This window comes from Pleurodeles waltl, chromosome 2_2, assembly GCF_031143425.1.
Source record: "Pleurodeles waltl isolate 20211129_DDA chromosome 2_2, aPleWal1.hap1.20221129, whole genome shotgun sequence".
NCBI lineage: Eukaryota > Metazoa > Chordata > Amphibia > Caudata > Salamandridae > Pleurodeles > Pleurodeles waltl.
The window spans coordinates 777,220,720-777,246,606 of record NC_090439.1 but is presented as its reverse complement, the minus strand read 5'-3'; the positions used below and the strand labels follow the sequence as shown (position 1 = coordinate 777,246,606).

Genomic DNA, 25,887 nt, shown 5'->3' with positions numbered 1-25,887 from the left:
TTTTATGGTATACTGGACTTTGTTTTTGCTGGTTTATTGTCTCTGCGCACTTTACTACTGCTGATCAGTGCTAAAATGCAAGTGCTCCCTATGTAAATTGTATTGGTGATTGGGTTATCCCTGATTGGCATATTTGATTTACTGGTAAGTCCCTAAGACAGTGCAGTAGAGGTACCCAAAGGCTATAAATCTAATGCTGCTAGTGGGCCTGCAGCACTGGTTGATGACATTAGTAGCCCTGTAAACATGGCTCAGACCTGCCACTGCAGTGTCTGTGTGTGCAGTTTTAAACTGCCAGTTCGACCTGGGAAGTGCACCCACTTGCAAGGCCTAAACCTTCCCTTTTTATACACGTAAGGCACCCCTAAGATAGGCCCTAGGTAGCCCCATGGGCGGGTGCAGTGTGTTTAAAAGGTAGAACATGTACTGGTGTGTTTTACATGTTCTAACAGTAAAATACTGCCAAATGTGGGCATCACTGTTGCAAGGCATATCTCTCTCATAGGTTAACACGAGGTGCTGCCTTTAAATAACTTTAAAGCGTTGATTCCCTTTGAGGGAAGACAGAAATATGGAGTTTGGGCTCTCTGAACTCACAGTTTAAAAATACATCTTTTACTGAAGTTGTTTTTTAGATTGTGAGTTTGAAAATGCCACTTTTAGAAAGTAGGCATTTTCTTGCTTAAACCATTCTGTGACTCTGCCTGTTTGTGGATTCCCCGTCTGGGTCAATTTGACAGTTGGGCTGTTTACACCTGTCATCTAGACAGTGACACAAAGGGAGCTGGGTTGTAGCCTGCATGTCATGATGAGCCATCTGAGCTAGAGTGGAGGGAGGAGTGGTCACTTACACCTGAAAGGACTGTGCCTGTCCTCGCACAATGCAGTCTCCAACCCCCTGGTGTGTGTCTGGGGCCTGGCCTGGACAAGGAAGGATCTTGCAAACACTTGAGACTTTGCTTTGAAGTTTGCCAACTTCAAAGGCAGAAAGGGGTATGAGTATTGGACCCAAAACCCCAGACTTTTAGAATCTTTCTGGAATCAAGAGGAACCTCTGCCAAGGAGAAGAGCTGAAGAGCTGGAGGAGGAGTACTGTCCCTTTGATGTGTTGCTTTGCTGCACTGGCCTGCAGTTGCTGCTTCTGCCTGAGAAGAGCGAAAGGGTGAAGTTTGTTGTGTATCCTGCTTGAGAAAGTTCTCCAAGGGCTTGGAGTAGAACTTGCCTCCTTTTCGAAGTCTCAGGAACATCAAAGACTTCAGTTTCCTCAACCTGCAGCACTGGGAACTGTGTGTTTTGTGCTGTTCAAGAGGAGAAACCACTGTGATGCAGCCAACAACGCTGCTGGCCTGCACCGTGACCTGCCGAGTTTGCACAGAGCAGCACTGCCCCGCTTCACACAGCGACTCTAGTCTCACCGACGCCGTCACCGGACGACTTCACCGAACCACTGCTCGCACCGCAATCTGTGGGCCCCACACTCCGGCATCGCCTGCTCAAACCACAGCCTGGGCATCCCGACGATGCCACTCCATCTGACACCATCCCATCCCGCACTGCCACCCTGGTCCTCCGATGCCAGCACCATCGACTCCAGTGTCATCTAAAGGCATCCCTGCCTGCACCGTGGCCTGTGGACACCGCTTGTGAGGGTCCCGAAGCAATGTCTTGTCCCACACTGCTCGCTTGGGCTTACCGACAACAGCGCTTCAGCAACAATGACGCTGCTGTCTGCACTGTGACCTGGTGACACTGCACGTCGCACCGCCCCACTTCACCCCACAGCCCTGGTCTCAACTACGCCACTGGACGCAGTCATTGAGCCGCTGCCTGCAGCGTGACCTGAGGGCACCACACGTCGCATCATCCTGCTTCGCACTGTAGCCCCAACACCATCCACGCCAGCGCTCCTGACATCATCTGCCCGGAGTTCGATCCACATCACGTGTGTCTTCAAGGGCCCGACGACTCCCACACCGACTCCGAAATCGACGCCAGCAACGCAGCTCTCCGGAGCTCACTGCAAGGATCACGATGCCCAGCAATTCCAAAGGTACTATTTGCTGCTCTTGCCAACACCGTTGATGGCCCGCGACGACACGGCCTGCCTGAAATGTTGGTTTTGTTGATCATGATGCCATGATAGCCCAAGGTGGAGCTATCGACTTCAAGTTATTGTATTTTTGAGTAAATCTTGCAGAATTCTTATTTTTATTACTGTATGTTGGATTTTTGTTGTATTTGGTCTTGTTATACATAGATAAATATTGGCTATTTTTCTAAAACTGGTGTGGTGTACTTTTGTAGTGCTTTCACTTATTACTGTGTGTTATGTGCAAATGCTTTACACATTGCTTCTGAGATAAGCCTGATTGCCCGTGCTTAGCTACCAAGGGGGTGAGCAGGGGCTATCTAAGTGGCCATCTCCCTAATCCTGACTAGAGTGAGGGTCTCTGCTTTGACAGGATGCAAACCGACTGCCAACTAGAGACCCCATTTCTAACAGTCCTCTAGTACGACAGTGCAAAATAATAATTTTGATTTATTTTGCTCTGTTCCCCTGAACTTGAGCATTTGCAGGGGAGGATCCTCCGCAATGGCGGAGGAGCATTGCCCCACTGGCTGAGAGCCAGAGCAGAAAATTAAAACAATACTTCAATATTGTTTCATTTTTCTGCTGCTGGCTCAGCCAGCATGTGAAGGGAGGGGTGGGTCTGGGCCACGGGAGGTGGGAGGGGGGAATGAGGAATTGATTGCACTAAGTGCGTATGTGTGTTTTGACGGCCTAAGACGGCTGGCCAAACACACATGTGCACTTAGGTGTGTACACAGCTGGGCTGGAGAAACCACACAGGGCCCAGGGTTGTGTCTGAGAGGCAATCTTAGCTGCTTAGACCAATCCTGATGCTTCTTTCATGCTAGCTTTAGCATGAAAGCAGCGCCATGACTGCTGGGGAGCCTGTTCTGGTGTCCCAGTGAATCCTGGGACACCAGAACAGGAAAGGAAGACAAGCAAGGTGGCAGGAGTGAACGGCGGTGTCAGCGAACTGTCTGTTTTAAAGAAATGTATTTGTTCCCCCTCCCTAGTCCTCGCTGTTCCCCCTCCCCCGTCCCCGTTGTCCCCCCGCTTCTCCCCTTGATATTTGCGGAAGCCTCTGCTGAGCTTTTGGCACCTTCCATCACGCTAACCAGGCCTGACTTAACATGTTAGGTGGTATTTGTGCAATAGTTATTTTTTTAAACCTTTCAGTTTAGTGCTTTTCTTTTTTTGAGTGGTTGTTAAAGAGTCAGTCAGACAATTATTTCACAAAACAATACTTTTTTTGTTTTTGTTTTTCTTAAGCACACTAAAAATAAGCCTGCTATAACCTTTAAAATCCTGTATGAAAAACTGACCTTCCATCACTTATGTTTTTTAAATCGACCTCTACTTCTTTCTACCTCCTGTCTTCCTCATCTGTATACAAGTTACTCTAAAAATCTCATGCCTATCTAATTTAAAGCTGTTTGGAAACTATAACAATATTAATTCCAGCTAGTAATTGTGCCTCACATAGCCCCCTCTAATAATCACATCAAACGAAATAAGCCTCCCACACTGCATGCAAAACTAACCCTAATAACCAATTGATTGACCACGAACTAGGCTCTGGGCAGCATGCTACTCACCGTAAAGCACTTCGACGCTTCATCAGCGGTAGTGCTATACAAATATAATTTATATTATTATATGATATAACTATTGCCATCTTGGTATGTACTGAAAGAGGAACATAACAAACCCTGCTATTAGGTCGACTCTTGCCAAATAGCCAATTGTTTTAACTCACTGGCAGGTAGGCAAGGGGGATTACAGTCTGCAGGATGGGACGACATGGACTCCGTGCGCAGGCACATCTCCCTTTTGTATTCAAGTAATCCTTATTATGGCATGTTTGGATATAAAGCAGAGCCGTGAATAACATCAACATAGCAGGTTTGATATTTATGTACACTAATAATTCAGTTTATTATCTAATCCAACACAAAACCTCACACACGATATTTATCTTAAAAACAGTTCCACTTGAGAGAAAATACTTAATTTGGCCTGCAGTGGTTAATACGGTAGGAAAAAAACAACCACGCTATTAGGTATTAAAATATATCAAACATGAAAAAGTGGAGTAAAGCATGTACAAGAAAATATTACCAAGTAATGCCAACTATTGTTCACTGATTTTTTTAAAGGATCGCTTTTTCCGGTGCTTCTTTTCCTAGTGGTTTTATCGTTATTCATTTAACTGAGTTTGTTAATAAAACTACAAATTCCAGCGTAGAGATTTCATAATATAAATGTCAGTGGGTAATCACTAACGATCCACATATATCAGATTGACATTCGTTTATATAAAACATGCGTTCTTTGTTCTGGTATAGGGCCCTAAATCCATCTTATTTTACATCGCGAAAGATCTGATGAAAATTCAAAGCAGTTTTACAAAAGTGGTTAGTACAAAGTAAGTCTAGACCATTGTTACAACAGGCAGAAATCTCGGCTCTTTCAAATATGCCTTGTAAATATCTGATTGAGATATATGAAGAGTTATAGCTAATTTGGGTACAAACGCACCAAACAGTCACGAATTAAAAGGCGATACAGGGTGTAGTAAGGGTGCAAAGGGCTCCAAGGAAACCAAAGAAAATGGGCACTCGTTGGGAAGCAAAAGGCGACCATATTTCCAGGGGGCGTAGCTTCAGGGAGGTGTTTGTAGTTTCTGAGAAATAGTTGGGTAGAGTGCTTTCAGTTGGGTATTGTGAGATGTCAGTCGGATTTCAGCAGGATAGTTACAGACAACACACGCTCTCACTCTCTGGTTTGACAGCCCCCAAAATATTGGTTATTTTACAGAATATTGTGTTTTGTCTCTTTGTACTCATACCAAACCACATTCCTCTCCCTTCCCAGTGCCCACAGGGAACCCTCTCATGCATCCTACTTGTCGCATAATGTATTTAAACATTTTGTGCCGGCCTAGTTGTCGGAAAATCTCCAAACTCAGCGCCCCTACCCCCACCCCTGATTTTACTGAGCAAGCTATGCCCCTGAATATTTCACGCCCCGGTGTTCCTTCAGCTGTTGCACTTATGACACCTGCACCGCAACAATGCCCCCCCAGATGAAAAATAATATATTGTTTCAGGTTTCGTAAAACGTTGGGGCAAAAAACGTTCTCCTCCGATAATGGACTTGTCTTTCCGGAAAACACCGCAACATTGTATTAAATCAGCCCCACCACACCAGCGGCGCAAATATTCACAGGACAAGAAGCCATTGTACTGAGTTTAAAAAAAAAACATTATCCGGCAGCGCAGAGTATGAACAGCACACGGTACAAAACATTGTAAACAAAGAAGCTGTGAAAGACAGGGGGTGGCCACGCGCACAACGCCTCGGTCTCCGTTCCTTCGGCGGTTCTACCACGAGGGGATGCTCTGAGCTCCGAGGACCAGTGCACCTGGCGGAGCAGCAGAACATGTACTAAATCTCTGGTGTCCCGCAGGCCATGGCTGTGAGACTGGCGTGCCACACTTTTTAAAATCACTCCATCAAGTGGTCATTCGTGAAATCCATGGATAACGCACCGAGATCAATAACCTCACCCATTGCTAATGACAAATGAAGATGAAACGTTGTCCTCTAGAACAGTCAGTTCTTCTATTTTTAGGATTTCACAGCGTTGGCAGAAGTCGTGCAATTCTGCCATTTTCCTTTGCCCGGGTCTGACGAGCGGAGGAACATTCCGTTCAGCGCGCCCTTGCATTCTGAAAGCAGCCCCAGCTGTTCTTGTAAGTCACTGCAGGTCGTTAGCTGCTTTGCTTTGCTGCTTCTTCTTGGGCCGCTGCAGGTTGCTCCTGTGGGGTTTTCTGTGCATCTCCTGCACCTCCTGTAGAAGAAAAAGACCAGTCATTTCAGAATGATGCATGCTTGCCTCGCTCCTAAGCTTCACTCGATGTATCCAACTTTGTATTCAGACAACCAGCCATAAACAGTAAATATGCATGTTTAGAGGTGGCAACTGTGAATAAAGCTGATTTTTTCCCCTAGGGACTCCAATTGACATTATGTAAAAGGAGAGTGACATTTGAGCTACTCGTATGAACCTCAGAGATCCTAGGACAAAAATGTTGCCTTTATTTAAGATACCCACAAAGAATTTTAGAATGTATTGCAATACCCGTCCAATAGAATTTAATTAACGTAGTTGCTGTGAACAGATGGTATCCATTATTATGTCACAGCAGTGGAAAAGGTAGGAAATCATTTTTGTTTTTCAGAGCTGTGACTATTGCAGTGAATAACAGCTTTCATAAAAGTCTGTTCACCATAGTCGATCGATATATGACACATATACAACATATTATACAAAATTATAGATCAGTAACCAAGAATAATGGGGGTGTTTGTCCCCGAGGGCTTCTCAGTGACATCAAATTCCCCCCCCGCCTTTCCACTAGCAATAGGTCCACTTACTATTGATAGAACTGGCCCGGGTTGGACTCAACGGCAAGTTCTGTTACCGCTGTATGTCTCCTCTAGATTGACAGGGTCACCAATGACGAGAAGGGGCATAGGTGGGGCACAGAGCAAGCAGCCTCTAAAGCTCGACTTCACCTGTTAACTGCATTCCCAGCAGTCGCAGTGCGTACCACCTATCTGACCACCCAGGTCAACGTCAGCTGTCCAGTCCTCCACTGTATTGCCAGAATGATTTATTCTGTGTCATTAAGTTGCGTGCACAGATGGGAAGTACAAACGTTCTAATGCAATACAATACTACTTCATTGGCATGACAAATGTGCAGGTGTTGCTAAAGAGCATGCTGTTTACAAACTCTTTTCACACACGAGGGTGGGCGAAAATGGAAATGTATAGGCTAGATTAGAGCACTCTGCTTACAACACAGTATGTGTTCACACAAATTGCAGAGTTGAAACACAGCGCCCCACTCAAATGTGCCTGGACTAGATATAAAAATGAACTACATTACAATACGCTATACCACTGTTACCACTAGTGAACTACTATCTCTCACACGCATGACCTGCCACTATTTAGACTATTAATGTTTGGTGTTTCTCGTCAGGTTTATTCTTTACCTTTATCTTTTCCCCGTACTTTACCGTGCGGAGATCTTTGCCATCGAGGTGACGATCTTCGTATGGTAAAGTATAAGGACCTTTTTCCTATTCTTTAAAAAAGGGAGACCGCTGCTGTGACTGCAGACATCTTCCCGGTGTAAACTATACAGAGATCTCCACCCTGACTGGAGAGTCTCCCTTTGTTAAAATATGGGGAAAAGTAAAAAAAAGTTTATTAAACTTGGTAAAATTGTGAAAAAATATTTTATGTTAAATATTGATGTAAATTCATGTAATACATTTATCTTAAATGTAGAACTAAAAATGCCCCGTAACTATTAACTACATTTTAGGTGATGACTATATCATTTAAAATATAGTAAATTACATTAAGTGTGTTTCTCAAATTTAAATTAAAAAGTAAATTCTAACCTAAAGTAATTTTTTCATGCATTAATAAATATTAAAAGTAACATTTATCATTAATTTTAAGTAATTTAATTATACTTAATATAATTTATTGTTATGTTATTTTAAAATGCAAAAAATATTTATTTTATGATTTAATTAAACATATGTAGCATTTTCCAATATTTCTTTCCATAGAATTATATTTACTTACATTTTAACAATTTAAATTAATTGCACTTAATTTAATAAAATTTGTATGGGGTTTTATCTAAAGACCCTAATTGTTTGGGAGGGTTTGGCAGTACCAGTGTTTGGCTATGTGTGCTGCTGGACTTACTTGAACTCTGAAATGGAGTAATCTACTGCTCTTTAGGATCCATGTTTTCGCTCCAGTAAGTTTAGAAGTGCAGTAGCAGTATGTGAATAGGAACTGGCATACTCTTTTGTGGGTGGGTGCTCTTTTCTTCCTAAACCCCTCCCTGGCCCTCACGTACTTCCTCCCTACTCCTCCCCAGAGGAAAGGTGGAGACATAAACTCTGCACATAGATTTATGCAAATAATTTTGTATTATAGTGTGTAGTACAACAAAACGAAGTTCAAAATGCAATTTGTGAAGAGGCCTCTAATGTGCTATAAAGTGCACAATTTTCTTTAGCCTTTCTTGTAATACTTGACATTTCTTCAAAATTTTCTAAGAGAGAACCTACAGACAGCCTGTTAGAAGACGGTTCTGACCATCAGGTCTGCCCTGATTTTTCGATTTTTGACCACCTGGTTTTTTTACTTTTTACTGTGAGGAAGCCTCCTATGAGGTGACTCACGCACAGTAAACACATGGTAAAATGGACTGCGCATGTTTACCGGCGGTGCTGCCGTGCCAAGGAAAGGCTGCTGTGGCGCAGCAAGGGCAGGAGGCCCCGGGCAGGTTACATGTGATCATGTGTGCACATGTATGTGCACCCATGTGAGGGCTGTGGGAGGAGGATCCCTGGTTTGCGCAGCCCAAGAACTGCGCTTAGGTAATCCTGCTGCAGGAGGAACTATGCAGAGTGGGTGGTGACCTGGAGTAGGTCTCATGAGAGGGGCGTACACATGTGAGGGAGAGTCAGTGTGCTTACTGTCTTTTCACTGTAGGGACACTCAGTTCAATGCCAATGTCAGTGTGCTTAAGGTATTTGCATTGTAGGGATATACCATTAAATGTCAATGAGAAAGGAGGGCCTAGGGTGCAACTCCAGTTCTCTGGGGTCCACAGACACCAGAGTCACACCAAAGTACATTGTAACCTGTAATAAAAGAATGATGCAGTAGGTTACAAGAGCATAGTTGTATAACTTATGGGTCATCCATGGATGTCATCTTTTTCTGACTCAGCTCAGGATTAGGGCCAATTCCGCTCTGTCCAGATGCTTGAGCAGGGCCTTGCATCAATCACCCAGCTGTCATTCCGTGCCAGGAGCAAGCTGGAGAGGCCCTGCGAGGAATGTCAGTGAGGAGGGGTTGAGACTTTCAGAGCACATGTGGCAACTAACTCCTGGAGGATGCCATTTTGAGCTATCCCAGAAGACTGTGCATGAAGGAGGGAATAGGGGCAAGGAAGTGATGTGGTACATCTGGATAGGCCAGAGGTGCAGACCTGCTGGACACTTCCTCCCCCACTTAAAAGGTCCTGCACAGGGGAGAGTTCGCTCTCTTGGCTGTGCTTCACTGCTGGACACTGGGACTGCAGACGAGCGTCATGGATAACTGGAAGGAAGAACCTCCTGACTGCCCTTGGGGCAGGGATTCTGCCCCTGAAGGATTCCAGGTCAGCGAGGCGAATGACAGGACCAGGCAAGCTGGCCCCATTCCCCCCCCCAGAGGACTAGTTGGGGGAAGGACTGGGCTAGCGCAAGGAGAGCGTGCTGCCTAGAAGGAAAAGAAGAAACCCAGAGGAAAGGTTGGCGCAGGGAGTCAGTGGCACTGGCTCCCTATGATCTGGGACCCTTCGAGGCCAGGAGGCCTAAGGAGAGTGCTCCTGGTGGGAAGGGCTTGTCACCAGGAGTTAAAAGACACAATAGTGATGAAAATCGGCCCTTGGGGGCCCGAGATGTCACAGGAAAAAGTATGGCAACCTTTGACCTTTGAAAAAGAAGCTACGAAACGCGTGGAGCTCCGCAGCTGCTCTAGGCTGTGCTCCCAGGGTGGGCCTGGGCCCAAGGGCTGCCCCCCAGAGGAAGAGGAGCAAGGGGAGTGTCGTCGCACTCCCTCTTTCAGAAGAGGAAGGGGCCCCAGACCCCATCCTGGGGCCCCGAGAAGAGGAGGACCTCGGGGAGCACCGTCGCGCTCCCCGCCACGACGAGGAGGGGCCCGGACCCTATCCTGGGGTCCCGAAGATGCTAGGAGGAAGAGGGGAGTGCTGCTGCACTCCCCCGAGTGGTCCGTCCGGCCGCAAGCCTTTCCGCGTCTGCCCGCTGGAGCAGGAAGTCCACACACAGGAAGCAGGCCAGCTCCCGTGGCAGCACCCAGAGGTGCTGGCCATGCGGGGAGCCAGTGGAGGCGGCCAGGGGTGGGCTCCTTGGGCCGCCCTCCATCGAGAGAGGGCAGGTGTGGTGAGGGGGTGTCCGAGTGGGACCGGCACCCCCCTGGAGGAAGAGTAAGCTCACTGCACAGCGGCTCTCCCCAGCGCAGTGGGAGAGCCACTCATTCCTTATGCGGGCCACAGCTTGGACATACAAATCAGCGTGTGGTGGTCCCAGGGAGATGGGGCCACCACCAAGTGCATGCCCAGAGACAGGGGGAGCTGCAGGAGCAGTGCAGCCTCCCCCCAACATCATTTGGTGTCCCCACCCTACGTAGGGTGGGACAAATGAAGGATAACCCCCCAAGGGTTTGACCTGGTGTTTGGAGACCAAGTGTATGGGAACTTTTGTTCCAGCTTGTGGGATGGTGCCTACTAGAAGTGTAGGCTGGTATTACCCGATGTATTGAACTGTTATTCTATGGTCAATTAGGAGCAATCCAAAAGTAATCTAAAAATAACCCTAATGGTTATATTGCTTGAATATTGTCCTATATGTTCCCTGATTATGCTAATTTGAATAATGCCACTGATAGCCACCTCTTGGCAAGATGGAAATATTTAATTGCAAATGCAGGTGTATTCATTTCACCGTACTGTCCAATGTTCAATACTGTCAAATGTTCAAATGACGCAAGGGGGGCACTGGGATTGTTTTGCCATGTGGATTGCTGGATTATATTCTTCCTTGAGGAGACCTGAGAAATTACACAATGTTCGCCCAGAGTGATTCCATCACTTTGTATATATTTGTAGATTGTTGCATAGTATTGAGTAGTGTGTGTGAATAATAAATGTACTTTTACTTTATCAAAAGAAAAAGCACAGACTGGACAATCATTTATTGAGAGTCATGCTTGTGTGCTCGTGAATGGGAATTACTAGCCCACACCACCTCCCTTGAGTAAGCCTTGGACTGCTCTGCAACGCTACCCTATGAGAGTCAAGCGCTACAATGGGGTGTTTGGTTCCCAGTGGCGGTCGTGTGCGGACTCGTTACTTGTGCAGGCCACACAACTAATGACCCACCTTCCAACACAGCCTGTGTAAATGTCCTTAACTCTTATCTACATATGACCACTGTTTTTGATCCCGATGGTTTAAAAATTCATAATTTGTCATCATTTCAAATTATGTTGCTGGCCCTAGGTGATTTGAAATGTACCATTCACCAGAGTATTACATGAAAAAGTGCTGGACAGAACGAATGCCCAATACCTCCATCACAAATAACTTTGAATCATATTTCATATAAAGCATTGTGCTCTGCAGTGTCCAAATGTTTACATAAAAATCCATATGGAGAACATTAATACCCCCTGTAAAGTTGCTTGTCAGGCCAGTCTTGTCCATGATCAACCTTTCAAGCGTACCTGGTTCTGCCCCTGGCCAGTGCTAATATTGCACTTTCAGCTGACGTTTACCACCTCAGTCTAGAGTGAATCCAAGTACATTTGCAGTTCAAAATAAGCAGCTCAAACCTGCCTAATATTAGGATATATGCCACAGGAGTATCGAGATAATTTAAGTAATCCCACTTAGAACCAAAATTATGATGGCACCAAGCACGTGGTGCAAGTAAGCCCAAATCTCCATAGAAGAGCTCCCTTGTTACTTCTATCCAAGTATCTATCCATCATCGTTTTTCCCTTCATGTGACTGCTTATTTCCACTATGGTGTTGTGCATTCAATCTTTCACCATTCCATTAACCATTCCGTCCATGTATCCGTGTGTTCACACATGCATCATCTATGCATGCATCCATCCACTCATACATACATCATTTGATTTACCCATCCATCAGTAACACCTTTCAGCCATCAATTTCTCCTTTTGTCTATCCATTCATCCATCCATCATCCATTCTTCCTCTCAGATTTCTATTTTCTCGTCCATCCTTTCACCCATCCATCCATCATCTCAGATTTCCATTTATTACACCATCCTTTCACCTACCCACCCATCCATCCTCTCAGGTTTCCATTTACTCTGCCACCCTTTCACCCACCCATCGTCCCCGCAGATTTCCATTTAGTTTGCCATCTATTCATCCATCCATTCATCCTCTCAAATTTCCATTTACTACACCATCCTTTCACCCACCCATCCATCCTCTCAGATTTCCATTTACTACCCCATCCTTTCACCCACCCAGCTATCCTCTCAGATTTCCACTTACTCTGCCATCCTTTCATCCACCCATCCATCCTCTCAGTTTTCCATTTACTCTGCCATCCTTTTATCACCCATCCTCCCTAGATTCCCATTTAGTTTGCCATCCATCCATCCATTCATCCATTCATCCGTTTATCCTGCCATCCATCCAACCATCCATATCCATCCTCTCAGATTTACATTTACTCCGCCATCCTTTCATCCACCTATCCATCATCTCAGATTTCCATTTACATTACTATCCTTTCACCCACCCATCCATCCTCTCAGATTTCCATTTACTCCGCCATCCTTTCACCCACCCATCCATCCTCTTGAATTTTCAATTACTCCACCATCCTTTCATCCACCCATCCATCCTCTCAGATTTCCATTTACGTCACCATCTTTTCACCCACCTACCCATCCTCTCAGATTTCCATTTACTTCACCATCCTTTCACCCACCCATCCAGATTTCCATTTAGTTTGCCATCCATCCATCCATCCTTCCATCCATCCGTCCCTCTGTCTGTCCATCCATCCATCTCAAATTTCCATTTACTCTGCCAACCTTTCAGCACCCACCTACACATCCTTCCACTCACTCACCCACCCACCCAGCCAACCACCCACCCTCTTATCCAATTATCCATACATATTTTCACCCACTCATCCACCCATCCTTTCGCCCACTCACCCTTCCATTCACATATCTATCCTTTCACACACCCATTCATCCTTTCACCCATTCATCCATCCATCCTTTCACACACCCATCCTTTCACCAACCCATCCATCCTTTTACCAATTCATCCTTTCACCAACCCATATTTTCACCAACCCATCCATCCATTCATCCATCCTTTCGCCCTCTTATGCATCCACTTGTCTATGTTTCTCTCCCTTTTGTAGCAACGCACCTATCTTTCTTTGGGTTAATTATGATTTCTTATCTGCCAGGTTGCAGATACGAACCCCATAAAACACCCACCGCCGCTGCAGCTGCTGAGGCGGGGAGTTCACTACCCCCTTGATCCTATGCAATAAAGTACCCCCTGCTGTATTTTATAAGGATACTGTAAGTCACCAAGAAGTTTCATGATAATATATAGGAATGATCAACCCAAAGCTGGGGCACCCAATAATCCCTTAAACACAGGCAATCAAGTCATTCAAAAAAAAATTCAATCAGGAAAAAAGCAGTCACATATATAAGCCAAGACATGAATCTAGCATGACTAAATCATAGAAAGCAAAATTCCCCATTAAGGGTAAATATTAAATAACACCCTCTTTTGCAGAAGCTGGTATATTTCAGAAATAAAAAAATACAAAGATATACAAATAGGTGCTCCGTGTGATGGCACAGTGAGAAAAAGTGATATGAAAGTGAACAATTATACAGATATATATAATATCATACAATGCACCATAAGCCCATTCCTCCATTGATCACAAGATATAAGATTTAGAGTCAACAGAGTTCAAATAATCCCCTGTCAAGAAAATTATAGTCCCAGGAAGGGCAGAAGATTAAGTCAACGTCTTAACCCCCTATAAGGAATTAATTCACAGGGTCATCATCAGGACAAACAAAGGTAGACACCTACAAAAGAAAAAGAGAGAAGAGAAAAGAAAAAGAACCAAAGAGGTCAAAATAAACGGACTTTCCAACAATACCAGTCCTTCTAACAGTATCCGGTTGAACTTGGCTTACCAATTCAACATGATCATAGAGACAAACAACCTGGTGGGCCTTCCATCAAAAAAATGTTTTCTTCTTTCTCCAGACAAGACAAAAATATTATGCTTGCTCATAATGGGAACCTATCTGAAACTAATAACATCAAAGAAGAGAGAGAGGAAAAAAGTGTAGTGTAGGTGAAAAAGTGCTCCTATAAATGAGAGCAACCACTGAGTGAACCTTAACAGTAGTATCCCTCAAAATAGGAAAACGTGTCTCCCCAATGCAACCATGCTTATAGTGAATTAAACAAACACCACTACCTCCAATACCGCCGTGTGTTGTGCAAAGAAAAGCAGCCCAATGACATCTCCAAGTCGAATCCAGTAACTCCAGTCACCAAGGGACCTTGACAGGGCTACCCTCTGCATGACACTTATCAAGTAATACAATGTCCTAAACGTTCTGCAAAGTGCAGTGCCCAGGGGTGCCTCACTACTGGTCCAAAAGATCCCACTGCACCACTCCTAAGCAATCACCCAGTAGGGCCTGCTTCCCTACTAACACGTCCTGAGGCGCGGCTTGAGGTGCAGCACTACAACCTCACCAAGTCTGACGGGAAGGACACTTCTTTCACCTCAGCATCCCATATGCACTCGGCAATTGCAACTCACCCACAAAAACATGCAGAAAACATATATGACCTGCGTGAGGTCACTCGACCAATCAACTCAGAGAGGTCTGGAGTCCCAGAAGTACCAGCTGCGTCTCAAAGAAGAAAAGCAACTAGACCGCTACTTCTCCCAGGACACACTACAATGCCCCTTCCTGAGACAATCAGGGCTGTGTCTTGTTCATCTCATTTAACTAGACACTAATCCTAGCCATCACTATTATTGAAAACCGTTTAATCAGGCCAATAAAGGTGTACACGTTGGAAACAAATGGAAAAACACAACCCCTAGTATACAAATGATCCAGTCACATCCAAAACAATTAAAGTAGACATATATGCTGGGAGCGAATCTGGTGATTAATAACCAGCTTGACTGACTCACTATTAGCATATTGTTACTACCAGCAAGCTAATATGGACAGGAACTCTTATCCCACCTTTTAAGGACTGGAGATGATGTAGGCCTTCTGTGAGTGCCCTTTGAGGTGGGTCAAAGAAAGAGTGACTCCTCCCGGTCGCCAAAGTGCAGCCTTACACAGAATATATGTGAAAGGTGATAGTCATCTCCTTTAGAGGGTCCTATGTAGAATGAAAACCCCGCCTTGAGAAATAATCTCCTTTGGTATTTTGTGTATATTTTGATTGATTAAATCGACTGTTTTTATGTTAATCAACAAGGCGCCAAACTCCCCCAGGAGGGAGAGAAGAAGAATGTAAGTTAATAGTTCTGACATAGGTAATCCACAAGGACTTTAATCCAAAAATGCTTACAGGAAAATACCATTAAAACAGCAAAAAGTACACTAAGCAGCAGAAAGGGAATTGGTACAGCAGTGATTCAAATCTGTTGAGAAAATTCAGGCACACAAATGTATAATAATAGGTTGTTGCGTGTGATGAAAAATCAGGGAGCGTAATGTTTTGTGTCTCATCAACCTTTTCCAACCCATTTATATGCGTATTGCAAAAATAACAACTGATGTACAAGGAAGTTACACTCCTACATCTTAGATTGGCAAAGTCATTTGAGGCCCAACGGAGAGACCACTGTCTTAGACTGGACAATATACACGATCGGGCTTCACCATCTACTCGGAACTCAGGGTATCCTATATCACATGAAGAAGAAACCCAAGTTTGGCATTCTGTCTGCCATTTACACACTCCAGCACAGGAGACAACTCCTTTGGGCTTCCATAGGCATGAAAACATCAGAGTGACTCTGACATACCGAAACACCTGTGCAGCATGGCACGGTGAACAGTGACACACTAAACAGGAGTATGTTTGCAGGAAATCTGCCTTTTCTGCGTTTTCACAGCAGATGTTTTGCTGATTTTAGAACTCATAAATAATAATCCAATTTCTTACAACACTCAGGACTTATTCTGCTCTGAACGCTGCAGAACTTGATTTAGTTCTGGAGAACAAGACACCCCCACATTCAATCATTAGCTCAACCTGATTGCAAAAATAGATTAAATGGTAGACTGCAAAGAGACGCAAGAATGAAGGATGGTACATGGATATGAGAAAGGTTGGGCACCTTAAAAATGGTCAGATTGCCCATTACAGCTATTATAGAATTTGAACAGAAAGCTTCCCAGACGAACCACAGTGAGCTCTTGTGAAACAAGGCATCATTTAGAAAGGCCCAGAATGCAAACACGTACATAAATAAGCACGTCAATTGAGTAGGCATGCTTTCCCCTGGTGACACATGATAGATCTTCTCTACTAGTATATTTAAAAGACATAAAGTTTGAGTGAGCATCATTACTCGGTCCACCAGTGAAAATGTGTTCTGTAAATGCATCTGCAGACCAAGAAAAGAGAGCTTTGGACAGCATAAAGGCTTGTTTTGGTGAGCAGTCTACCTTTTTGTCTCTTGTGTATTGGGTAGTCCAGCAACACTTTGATATCAAACATTGTAGAAAGGAGGAAGATATATCTTTGCATCTTGACTGCACACCTGATTCTGAACCAGACTTTGCATTTTAAAGTTATATGCAGGCCCTAGCACAGAAACCATCACTAGATGAAAAATAAATCATGGAATGCAGTACGCTTAAAACATATAGAAAATACCGTCAAAATCACTTAACACTGGTGCACAGAGCTTCTTAAGTCACAAGTGGGAAGGCAGAAACATATGTCAGCCACCTGGTTAGGCCCACTGTTCGCTCAGTACAGGAATGACCATAGAGCTGCAAGGCATTAACACTGAATAAACTCTGAGACCTTCAAATTTACAAATAACCAATACCTCTGAAAACCTGGTCTTTGGATTTAAATAAAAACACATCTCCCTGGCAGCCCTCTTAATGGGGAATAAATGCCCTGTTTCTATTAAACCAGGTAAGAGCCTATCCCTCACAACTGCAGCACTGCAAGCATGGATGTGATGCACGCTAAGAAACTATCTTAAACACCCCAGAGGTGAAAAATCAAACCGAAGCACAGGTACAGTATTTCAGTAATTGAACTCAATTAGACAATCCATCACATTTTAGGACTAGCGTATAATGGCAAAGGCAATGCATTTAATATCAAAATGAGTACAAGGAAGAAGGTCTCTTTGAGGCGCAGGATGAGTAGAAAACACCTGAAGCCTGGTTTATATGCATGGCCTAGCACATCCACAGTACAGTGTAATATGCCAAATAAATCTAGAGGGCAGGAGCATGCAGCTTAACATCTCTTGCTCGAGAATCCAATAGAAGATATAAGGCATCGGCACTATGACCCTTCAAGAACAATGGAGTATAAAGTGCCTAAGTATGACCTTCCAAACATCACGAGCACTATAAAGGGCACACAGGATCAGGCATCACAACTTAACTTGCCAAAATGGCCCATAAATTAGTCCTCTTTCTTTTTTAAGGTACTTTCATACAAGACTGAGCCTTCATTTCCTAAAAGCAAACACTCATGAAGTTCATTGGCAATAACATCATATTTTGACTGATTTATCCAATTAAATGATGGCCCAGAGGAAAGTGTTCTTGGATTTATGGTCTTAGATACATGTTAGAGATATAAGATTTGGATTACTGGAACCCACAATGAATGCAACCACTTCCCAGAATGGCAGAATTAGAAAGTCCATGTAACCATAAGGAATTAAATAATTTTTAGACAAATGGATTTTAGTGTAATAGATGCACTGACAAAAACAAAGCCGCAGAAGTCTAATATGAGTTTTTTCCCCTCATATTTGTTTTTACTATTTTATATAAAAAATGTGACAATGGGCAAATCTTATGAGCCCGACAGAGAAAGAAGACTCATGACACCGATTTTGATATCTGAAAACTATTACTAATGGGAGCCAGAATGAATACAAGATATAAGATGATTTGCTAGTAACTAAGAGAAAGTAACATACACATCTAAGTCTATTTTTCTCTTATAACCAAATACTACTATTAGAGATCTAGCTGCATTCTGTACAAGGCTGAATAACAAGGAGTGTGTCAGAGGTCCTGCTGAGCTCAGAACAGGGCAAGTTAACTGGAGCACTTGCTCTCTACGGGGACAAGATGTTTCCAAAGAAAGAATTTAATATAAGTAAGAGAGTACCTGAAGACTGGGAAGGAAGGTGGCAGAAGCAGAGGACTGAAGCAGTTTGGACAAGGCAGTGATTAGGGCACAGGGAAGTCTGAAAGGAAAACTAAGATGATGCAAGTACAAACAACAGGAAGGTATAACAAGGGAGATGAAAGACAAACTATCTTAAATGATAGTTTGCCTGGTCCATGGACGTAATCTCTCTCTATGAGGTCAAAAAGATGTTACAAGAAGGTAAGGAGCAAATACATTTCACAGAGCTTGGGGAGATGCTCAGCAGCTCTGACGGAAAAAAAGCAACAGGTGAATCTCAGTGCCATAGACACATGGTTTCAGAAATACATTTGCACACTTGTTAACAAAGATAACCAAGATTGGATAACAAGTACAAGAAGGGCAATAGGGAACAGAACAAAGAACACCAAAACAGAAACTGGGCTCAGAGTAAAACAGGATCGGAATCGAGTGCAGGAAAATCTCAATTGCAACCTGGCTCCACCTAATGAAACAGGAGAGAGATAATACAGACAAATTGGGATGCAGAACCCAAGGGAAAGAGTCTGAATGTAACAAGACAGAGTAGAAAGAGTGCAGGCAAAACTGTGAAAAATGACTATAACAGAAACAGAGAAGCAGGATAACAAGTGACAGAAACAGATACTACTAAGTAGCAAAAACAGAAAAACAAGTTCAGGGACATAATGGAAACAGAAGCAAAGAGCGAACCTGGAAATACAACAGCAGGAACACAACAGGGCACAAGGAGACTCAGCAGGCAAGCCAGTTACCAGCCACTTTACTCTAGACTCACCAGAAATAAATAGTAGGAGGCTCAGTGGAGCAGCACAGGTGCAGGGAGAGAGTCAGGTCAAAGAATAAACCAGCTGCAAGGGAAAAATGGGTACAAAGAATTAAGGAACCAACAATGCAGGGAAAGATGAACTGGTACGTGGGATATGACATGCCAGAAAAAACGTGAGACCCAAGACAGGAAACAGGAAAACCTGGAAAGGAGTACGGAACAAAGACAATGGGGAGAGAAGTCCAGAATAAAAGTAAAAAAGTCAGAAAATACACTGGATTCAGGAATCAGGGCATAGAACAAAGACCTTCCACCAGGACATTGTTTGGGCAAGGTTTGGGGAAAAAACTACTACCAGGACCATAATACATTAGGACGGTGGAGAGAAACTAGAATGGAATGTAAAGTGTATTTAAGAATTCAAGAAGTAGCAGAAATTTCAGTTATATATCGATGTAACAGCTGGAGCGCACAGGACCCTGGTGAGCACTATCTCGTGTTCGAATGGTAGAATCCTGAGAATCCTAACAGCCATGTGCTCAATGTACCCATGGGTGAGAAAAGGTAACACTACAAAGTGGGCTTCGCCGTCATTAGATCAGATGGTGTGCTACTGTTACATCACAGTCAGTACATCATGGGTAAGTACATTACAGTTTTCACACATCTACACATTTAGATATGCATATATATGTATATATTTTTATATATTTATATATATATATATATATATGAATGTATATACATATATATTCACACACACACACACACATATATATGTAGATATATGTATATATATATTACCTAGTTGCAGTTGCCACTAGGTAGTTATAGCTAGGACCTAGTTTCTATTGAAAAAAGCGTTTTTTGTTTTGCTAATAACTTTAGTGCCGTTTGATGAATCTTCATAAATATCTTTCAAGAAAATACAACACTCACTTCAGCACTTCAGCTGCTGTCTGGAAAGTTTTGGGGTTATCTGTTAAGCAGGGTCAAGAAAAAAGAGGGGGTCCCAAAACACATTTTCTCCATTCATTTTTCCAAAGGGATTTTGAACAGTGATATCACCAAAACCACTGAACGAAATGACACCAAATTTCGCATAAAGGTAGCTCTTAGCCCTGGGGGATGGGGTCCCTGGTGCCAAGATCAGCCTGAAGAGGGGGGACGCATGACCCCCTCCTCCCAAAAAAATAAATGTTAGAAGGTCGGGCCTCCGGGGATGGGGTCCCTGGGACTGAGATTGGCCTGTGGAGGGGGGCCACACAGTCCCCCTCCTAAAAATAAAAAATGAATGTTTAGGCTGGGCCCTGGGGCATGGGATCCCTGGGGCCAAGATCAGCCACGGGGAAGGGGGTCACACGGTCTGTGCAGCCCCCACCTCCAAAAAATGTAATGTTTGGGCTGGGCGATGGGGTCCCCGGGGCCCAGATCGACCTGGGGAGGGGTGCCTTGCAGGGTTTGGTTGGCATAGGGGTTGGCTGCAGGTACACCCACTGCGCCAAAGGCTGGGGGTTGCATAGGTTTGGGTGGTTATAGGGGTTGCCCACAGGCCCGGCGGCCAACTACCACCGCGAACGGTGGTGGATGGATGAACGCATAGTAATGAAAATTACTTTATGTTAAAAAACTGTTGAAATTCACTGAAAAGAACAAAGGTTACAGGGACTTATAGTTAGGAAATAGAATTAGAAATTCAATGAAAAAAACAGAGGTTAGAGGTATCTTTTAGTTAGGTTCTGAATTTACTCGTACAAAACCATAGAAATTCAGCAGTTATAGTTAGAGTACTTTGAAGTAACTATAAAACATGTCCTAAGGTAACTATAACTTCCATCCTACCCATGCACTGGTAATTACCCCAGATATTACAGCAGTCATGATAACTTCTATACCCTCCTTAAAAACTATAAATTAAACATTAGCAGTAAAATATTTGAAAAAAAGGCTGTGCATGGCGTGTGAGTTATAGATACTTGTAAGAACACTAACTGATGAATTTCTATGGTTTCAAACAAGTAAATTCAGAACCTAACTATAACGTCTCTGTAACCCAGTGCATAATTTGTGCTTGTTGTTTCCGGTGCGAAGCACCAGCACTTATTTTTGAGGGCCAGCCCTTATTTTTCTGCCTCAAGCATTTACTGTGAGCAAAAGACACATTTGGGAACGACGGAGATAGAGAAAAACAAAAAATCGTCACAAAGGGGAAAAGCAGAAAGCTGCAAGAGTGAGTTGACGGGGCAGGGAGTGGCAAAATAAATGGAGGTCCAAGGCCCGAGATGGATTCAGGATTGCGCTGCCTCAGTATTCGTGTTCGCACATTTAATTGCAGTAGCCACATGTTTAAGAGGAGGGCTTTGGGCACTGGCATGTTTTTATTTACAAATTAGGCACCGCTGTAACCTATGGTTTTTTCATTGAATTTCTAAGGTTTTTTTATTCTATTTCCTAACTATAACATCCCTGTGAGCTTTTCAGTGAATATATATATATATATATGTATATATATATATATATATATACAGTCACTTCTGTTATAGTTAGGATTATGTCAAGTAACTATAACTCAGGCCCTAAGGTAACTACAACTCGCACCCTAGCCAAACACAGTTTTTTCGTCAAATATTTTACAGCAAATAGTACATTGATATGATCAATGATGTTATTAAAGATTTCATGAATGCCGTAATCTGTGGGGTAGTTAACAGAGAAAGCCTCCGCTTCCAGCAAGTGAGAGCTGTTTGACAGCTTTCACTTGCTGGAACTGGAGTGTTTGCTCTGACTTGGTTGGAGCTGTCAAAGCTCCCACCAAGTCAGAGCAAACAGCTATGTCCTGGGGGTGGGCACCCTGGGACATAGCAGGAGCGGGCCCTGGGTGGTGCCGGTCCCCAGGGCCATAACTGGCTCCACAGGGGGGCCTTGCAGCCCTCCTCCAACATTAAGTAGCCATGCGGTCACCCTTTAATTATGGTTAAAGCCCTAGGGAGATGGTGGTCCCCTGGACTGTCGGGCCCGTGCAGCCCCCCTTACTTATGGTTAAAGCCCTGGAAGGTGGCGTCCCTGGGGCTGCAGGGAGGGATGAACATGGCCCCTACATTCATTTGCATTAAAGCCCCAAGGACATGGCGGTCCCCGGGGCTGCGGAAGGCCTGCATGGCCCCCACGCATTCATTTTGTTTAAAGACCAGGGGAGGTGGTGGTCCCAGGGGCTGCAAGGAGGTATGTGGCCTCCTCTTAATTATGGTTAAAGGCCTGAGCTGGTGGGGTCCCCGGAGCTGCAGGGGGGCCAGCGGTCCTCTTGCATTCACTTTGTATTCATGCCCTGGTGAGTTGGCAATCACCAGTGCTGTGGGGAGGGATAAGCGCAGCCCCCCACCTTCATTTTCATTAAAGCCCCAGGGAGGTGGCGGTCCCTGGGGCTGCAGGGGGACTGCGTAGCTCCCCCACATTCATTTTGGTTTAGCCCCTTGGAAGTAGCGTCCTTGGGGCTGCAGGGGTGGGATGAATGCAGCCCCCTACATTAATTTTCATTAAAGCTCCAGGGAGGTGGCAGTCCTCAACATTTAATTGCCCTGGGATCTGGCCCACTCAGGACTGCATTTAAACAAGTGCGGGAGCCCCTTGCTTGTTTTTTTTTAAATATATTTTTCAGCTGATTCTCCTGCTAAAAATGAAAAAAACACTTTTTTTGCTTTTTTAATCAGGGGGTCCCTTTGGGAACCCATCACCAGAGCTAAATGATCAGGGTGTCCCTATTCTCTCCCCTTTTCTGTTTTTTTAACTTTGTTTCTGGACTTGGCTGAAGTTGAGTCCCAATATGGCTGCAAACCATTCCTTGTTGAAGTGTTGGCAGCTAATCAGATCTCAGCACGAGATCGGGAGGGTTCGCGGAGCCTTCAAGTCCCTATATATAAAATTTGTTTTTTCTTTAATTAATCAAAAACTATTGAACAGATTTACACCAAATAATAAAAAGGTAGCTCTCTGGATCAAGAACTACCTTTCTGACAAATTTGGTGTAATTCTGACCAGTGGTTCGGGCTCTATTCCTGTTCAAAATCCCTACGGAAAAATGCATGGGGAAAAAGTGTTTTGGGACCGTACCTTTTTCTCGCCCCCACCCTTGACAGATCACCCTGAAACTTTCCAGACAGATGCTGAAGTGAGCGACATGTCTTTTCTGGAAATATTTTAAAAGATTAATCAAACAGCGCCAAAGTTATTAGCAAAGCAAAAAACACTTTTTCTATAGAAACTAGGTCTTAACTATGACTACCTAGTAGTACCACGAGGTAAAACACCATAATGTAAAGGGTAATGATAACGTAATGTGATGCAAAGTAATAACATGCAACATCTGTCCTTTAGTGATATAATAATACTTTCTTCACTTGGAATAGTCCCTCATTTCATTTCTATTCGGATGCTGATACGCACAGTTTATTTTTTAATTTAATGTTCCACTAACTTATATTTTTTGAATATGTGTGGCAGCGGTACACCACTGTTCTCTTTAGAGGAGAGATGAGGTGTAGATTAAAGTTGCATATTTCTTGGGGGAAAAATCACACTCAAGGTGCAGAAAACGTGCGCAGGAATGCAACAATTCGTTGTTCTCATGTTAAATTCAGTTTGTTAATCCCTAAAAAGGCAAAGGGAGAACAGATCAAAGGATATCCAGTTAAAAACACAAATTTATAACAGGCCATTATGTGTTTCCATTAACGTCAGACTGGACTTGGGGCACGAAGTAAAGCGGAGCCATGAGTACCTACTGCTAAACGCAAGGTTAAGATTTGTGTATGTCAAGTGTCAGTCTTTAGTTTCAAAAAAATATTAGTCCAGCAGGACATAGCAAAAGTTACTTTCCAAGATTGGTTTAGTTCATCAGATATGCTGTGCAGGAGTCATCAGTCAGCCGCAGGCACCTGGTGAAAGACAAAGGAGTTTTCAGAAGGATGACACCAATCTAAGCTTGCTGGACATGAGACACGCCTTTCTTTGGGCATTATTTGTCTATGCCTCTGAAGGATGCCGGCGGATTATAGCTACTATAGCCTTAGAACACGCCGTAGCGGGCTCTACCGGCTATTAAAGGCCCGCTCCCCGCGTTTTCGGCTCGGCGAGGGCATTTAACAAGAGAGAGGGACTTTAATAGCCGGTAGAGCCCGCTACGGCGGGTTCTAAGGCTATTAGAACATTCTGCCACTCAGGGCAGAATGTTCTATTAAAAAAAAAAATGTTCACGGAGCCCGAGGGGATTAAAATCCCCTCGGGCTCCGTGAGGCTTTGTTCACAGCTGTTGATGTGAACAAAGCGAACATTGGAATGTTGGCGCTGCGGGCTTTTACCGGCCTGTAAAAGCCCGCAGCACTCCATTGTTTTCAATGGAGCTACCAACATTCCAATGTTCTAATTGAAGTTAGATACCTCTCGTTAGATACCTCAGTCAGAAGCGTGTGTAGGTTTGGAAACGCTTACAGTAAGGCAGGCTGTTCTTCAGTCCAGCAAAGTAGTTTATAAGCCCGAAGGATGCTCATGGGTATCTGTCTAAAGGCACAATGTTGCTAAATCTGTCAGCTTAAAAAAAAAAGAAAATCAGCAAAGTCAGAATTGAATTCCGTTCACTTCCAGGAACGCTTGCTCCTGTTGACAAGTTACAGTGAATGTAGTCTGCTTGAAAACCGTTCCAGTATTTTCCCCTAGAACCCGCAAAGGTTCACAGAACCTTCCGAGTAGCATAACACTTAACTGATTAGCAGCGCTTCCTGTCCACAGTAACCTTCCTCTTTTAAAAAAGTGGCCATTCTTCTAGCCTGGGGGAGGAATATGAGATTTAGCGAAAAAATATATTCGACAAGTGCCTCCCCTAATTTTTCACATTTTAGACTTTGACCTCTGCTGTAATATGATGCCTACAGCTAACTGAGCCTCAGCTACATATGCTGAGTTACAATGATGCTCCATTTTGTCTCCCAGAGCACCTCCTAGTATACTGGCACTGATTCTATACTGTGCAAGGCCACCAGACCATAGCTGAGGGCCATCAAATATTAATAAATAGCAATACGCAGGATTCATTCCAAGTTCGGCCCTAACAACCAACGTCCATAATAATAATAGGATTCTTACTAAGTACAAAGCCCCATTATCCAACTACCATACTTATCACAGCTAATCCCAATAATACAAATTTCCATATTCAGACATACAAAAATGGGACATTCCTATGACTTATTGATATATATTAGATTGATGCTCTGCTTCTCCCCAGGGGTATTTATTAAAACGATTCCCATAAGTATATAGCTTTTTGTTGTGTAACTATATCAAATTTAGGATTTTCTAAGAACTATATAGCGATATTGCTTTTGAGAGCATTTAGCACTTACAGAGAGAACTTTAGTATTTTGTCCACTCATTATTTTGATGCACACGTTTGTCTCCCAAAGCATTAAATAATAAATGATAAGGTACGTTTTGACTATACGGTTAGCGTACACATATGCATTTTACATTGTTATTCACTTGCATGCCTTTCACTCCTGTCCTATCACCGTTCTGCACCATCTTAGTCCTTTTAGCATTGTCCTCCATTTTTGACAGCGGTAGAAGGCCCTTATAGTCCTGCAAAGCTCCTACAACACACCCAGCCATCTCTGAAGGCTAATATTCACAAGCAGTGTAACAAAGCATAAATAAATGGGTGGAAACAACCAGCAATGCAAAGTAGGCGCAATCGAAAGTAAATGTACTCAAACTGAGTTATTCCTGCAAGTTTTTAAAAAAGTGAAAAATATGTTTTTGTGTCACCTCAAAGGACACAGCTCAGATACAGTAACGGCATTATATTCATCCTCATCTTAATTGGAATTTCTCCACAACAATTTGGCAATCGGACTC

At 43.7% G+C, this 25,887-nt stretch overlaps 1 protein-coding gene across 1 annotated transcript in view; it reads right to left on the bottom strand.

The window, feature by feature from the left end:
• Window positions 1-3,974: 3,974 nt before the first annotated feature.
• Window positions 3,975-25,887, bottom strand: part of PKIA (cAMP-dependent protein kinase inhibitor alpha) — a 233,989-nt gene continuing 212,076 nt past the window's right edge. The window contains exons 4-5 of the mRNA XM_069220391.1: window positions 18,991-19,063; window positions 3,975-5,924 (exon numbers count right to left, since the gene is read on the bottom strand). Coding sequence (XP_069076492.1) covers window positions 5,702-5,924; window positions 18,991-19,063 — 296 coding nt within the window. The 3' untranslated portion in view covers window positions 3,975-5,701. The remainder of the gene's footprint in view (window positions 5,925-18,990; window positions 19,064-25,887) is intronic.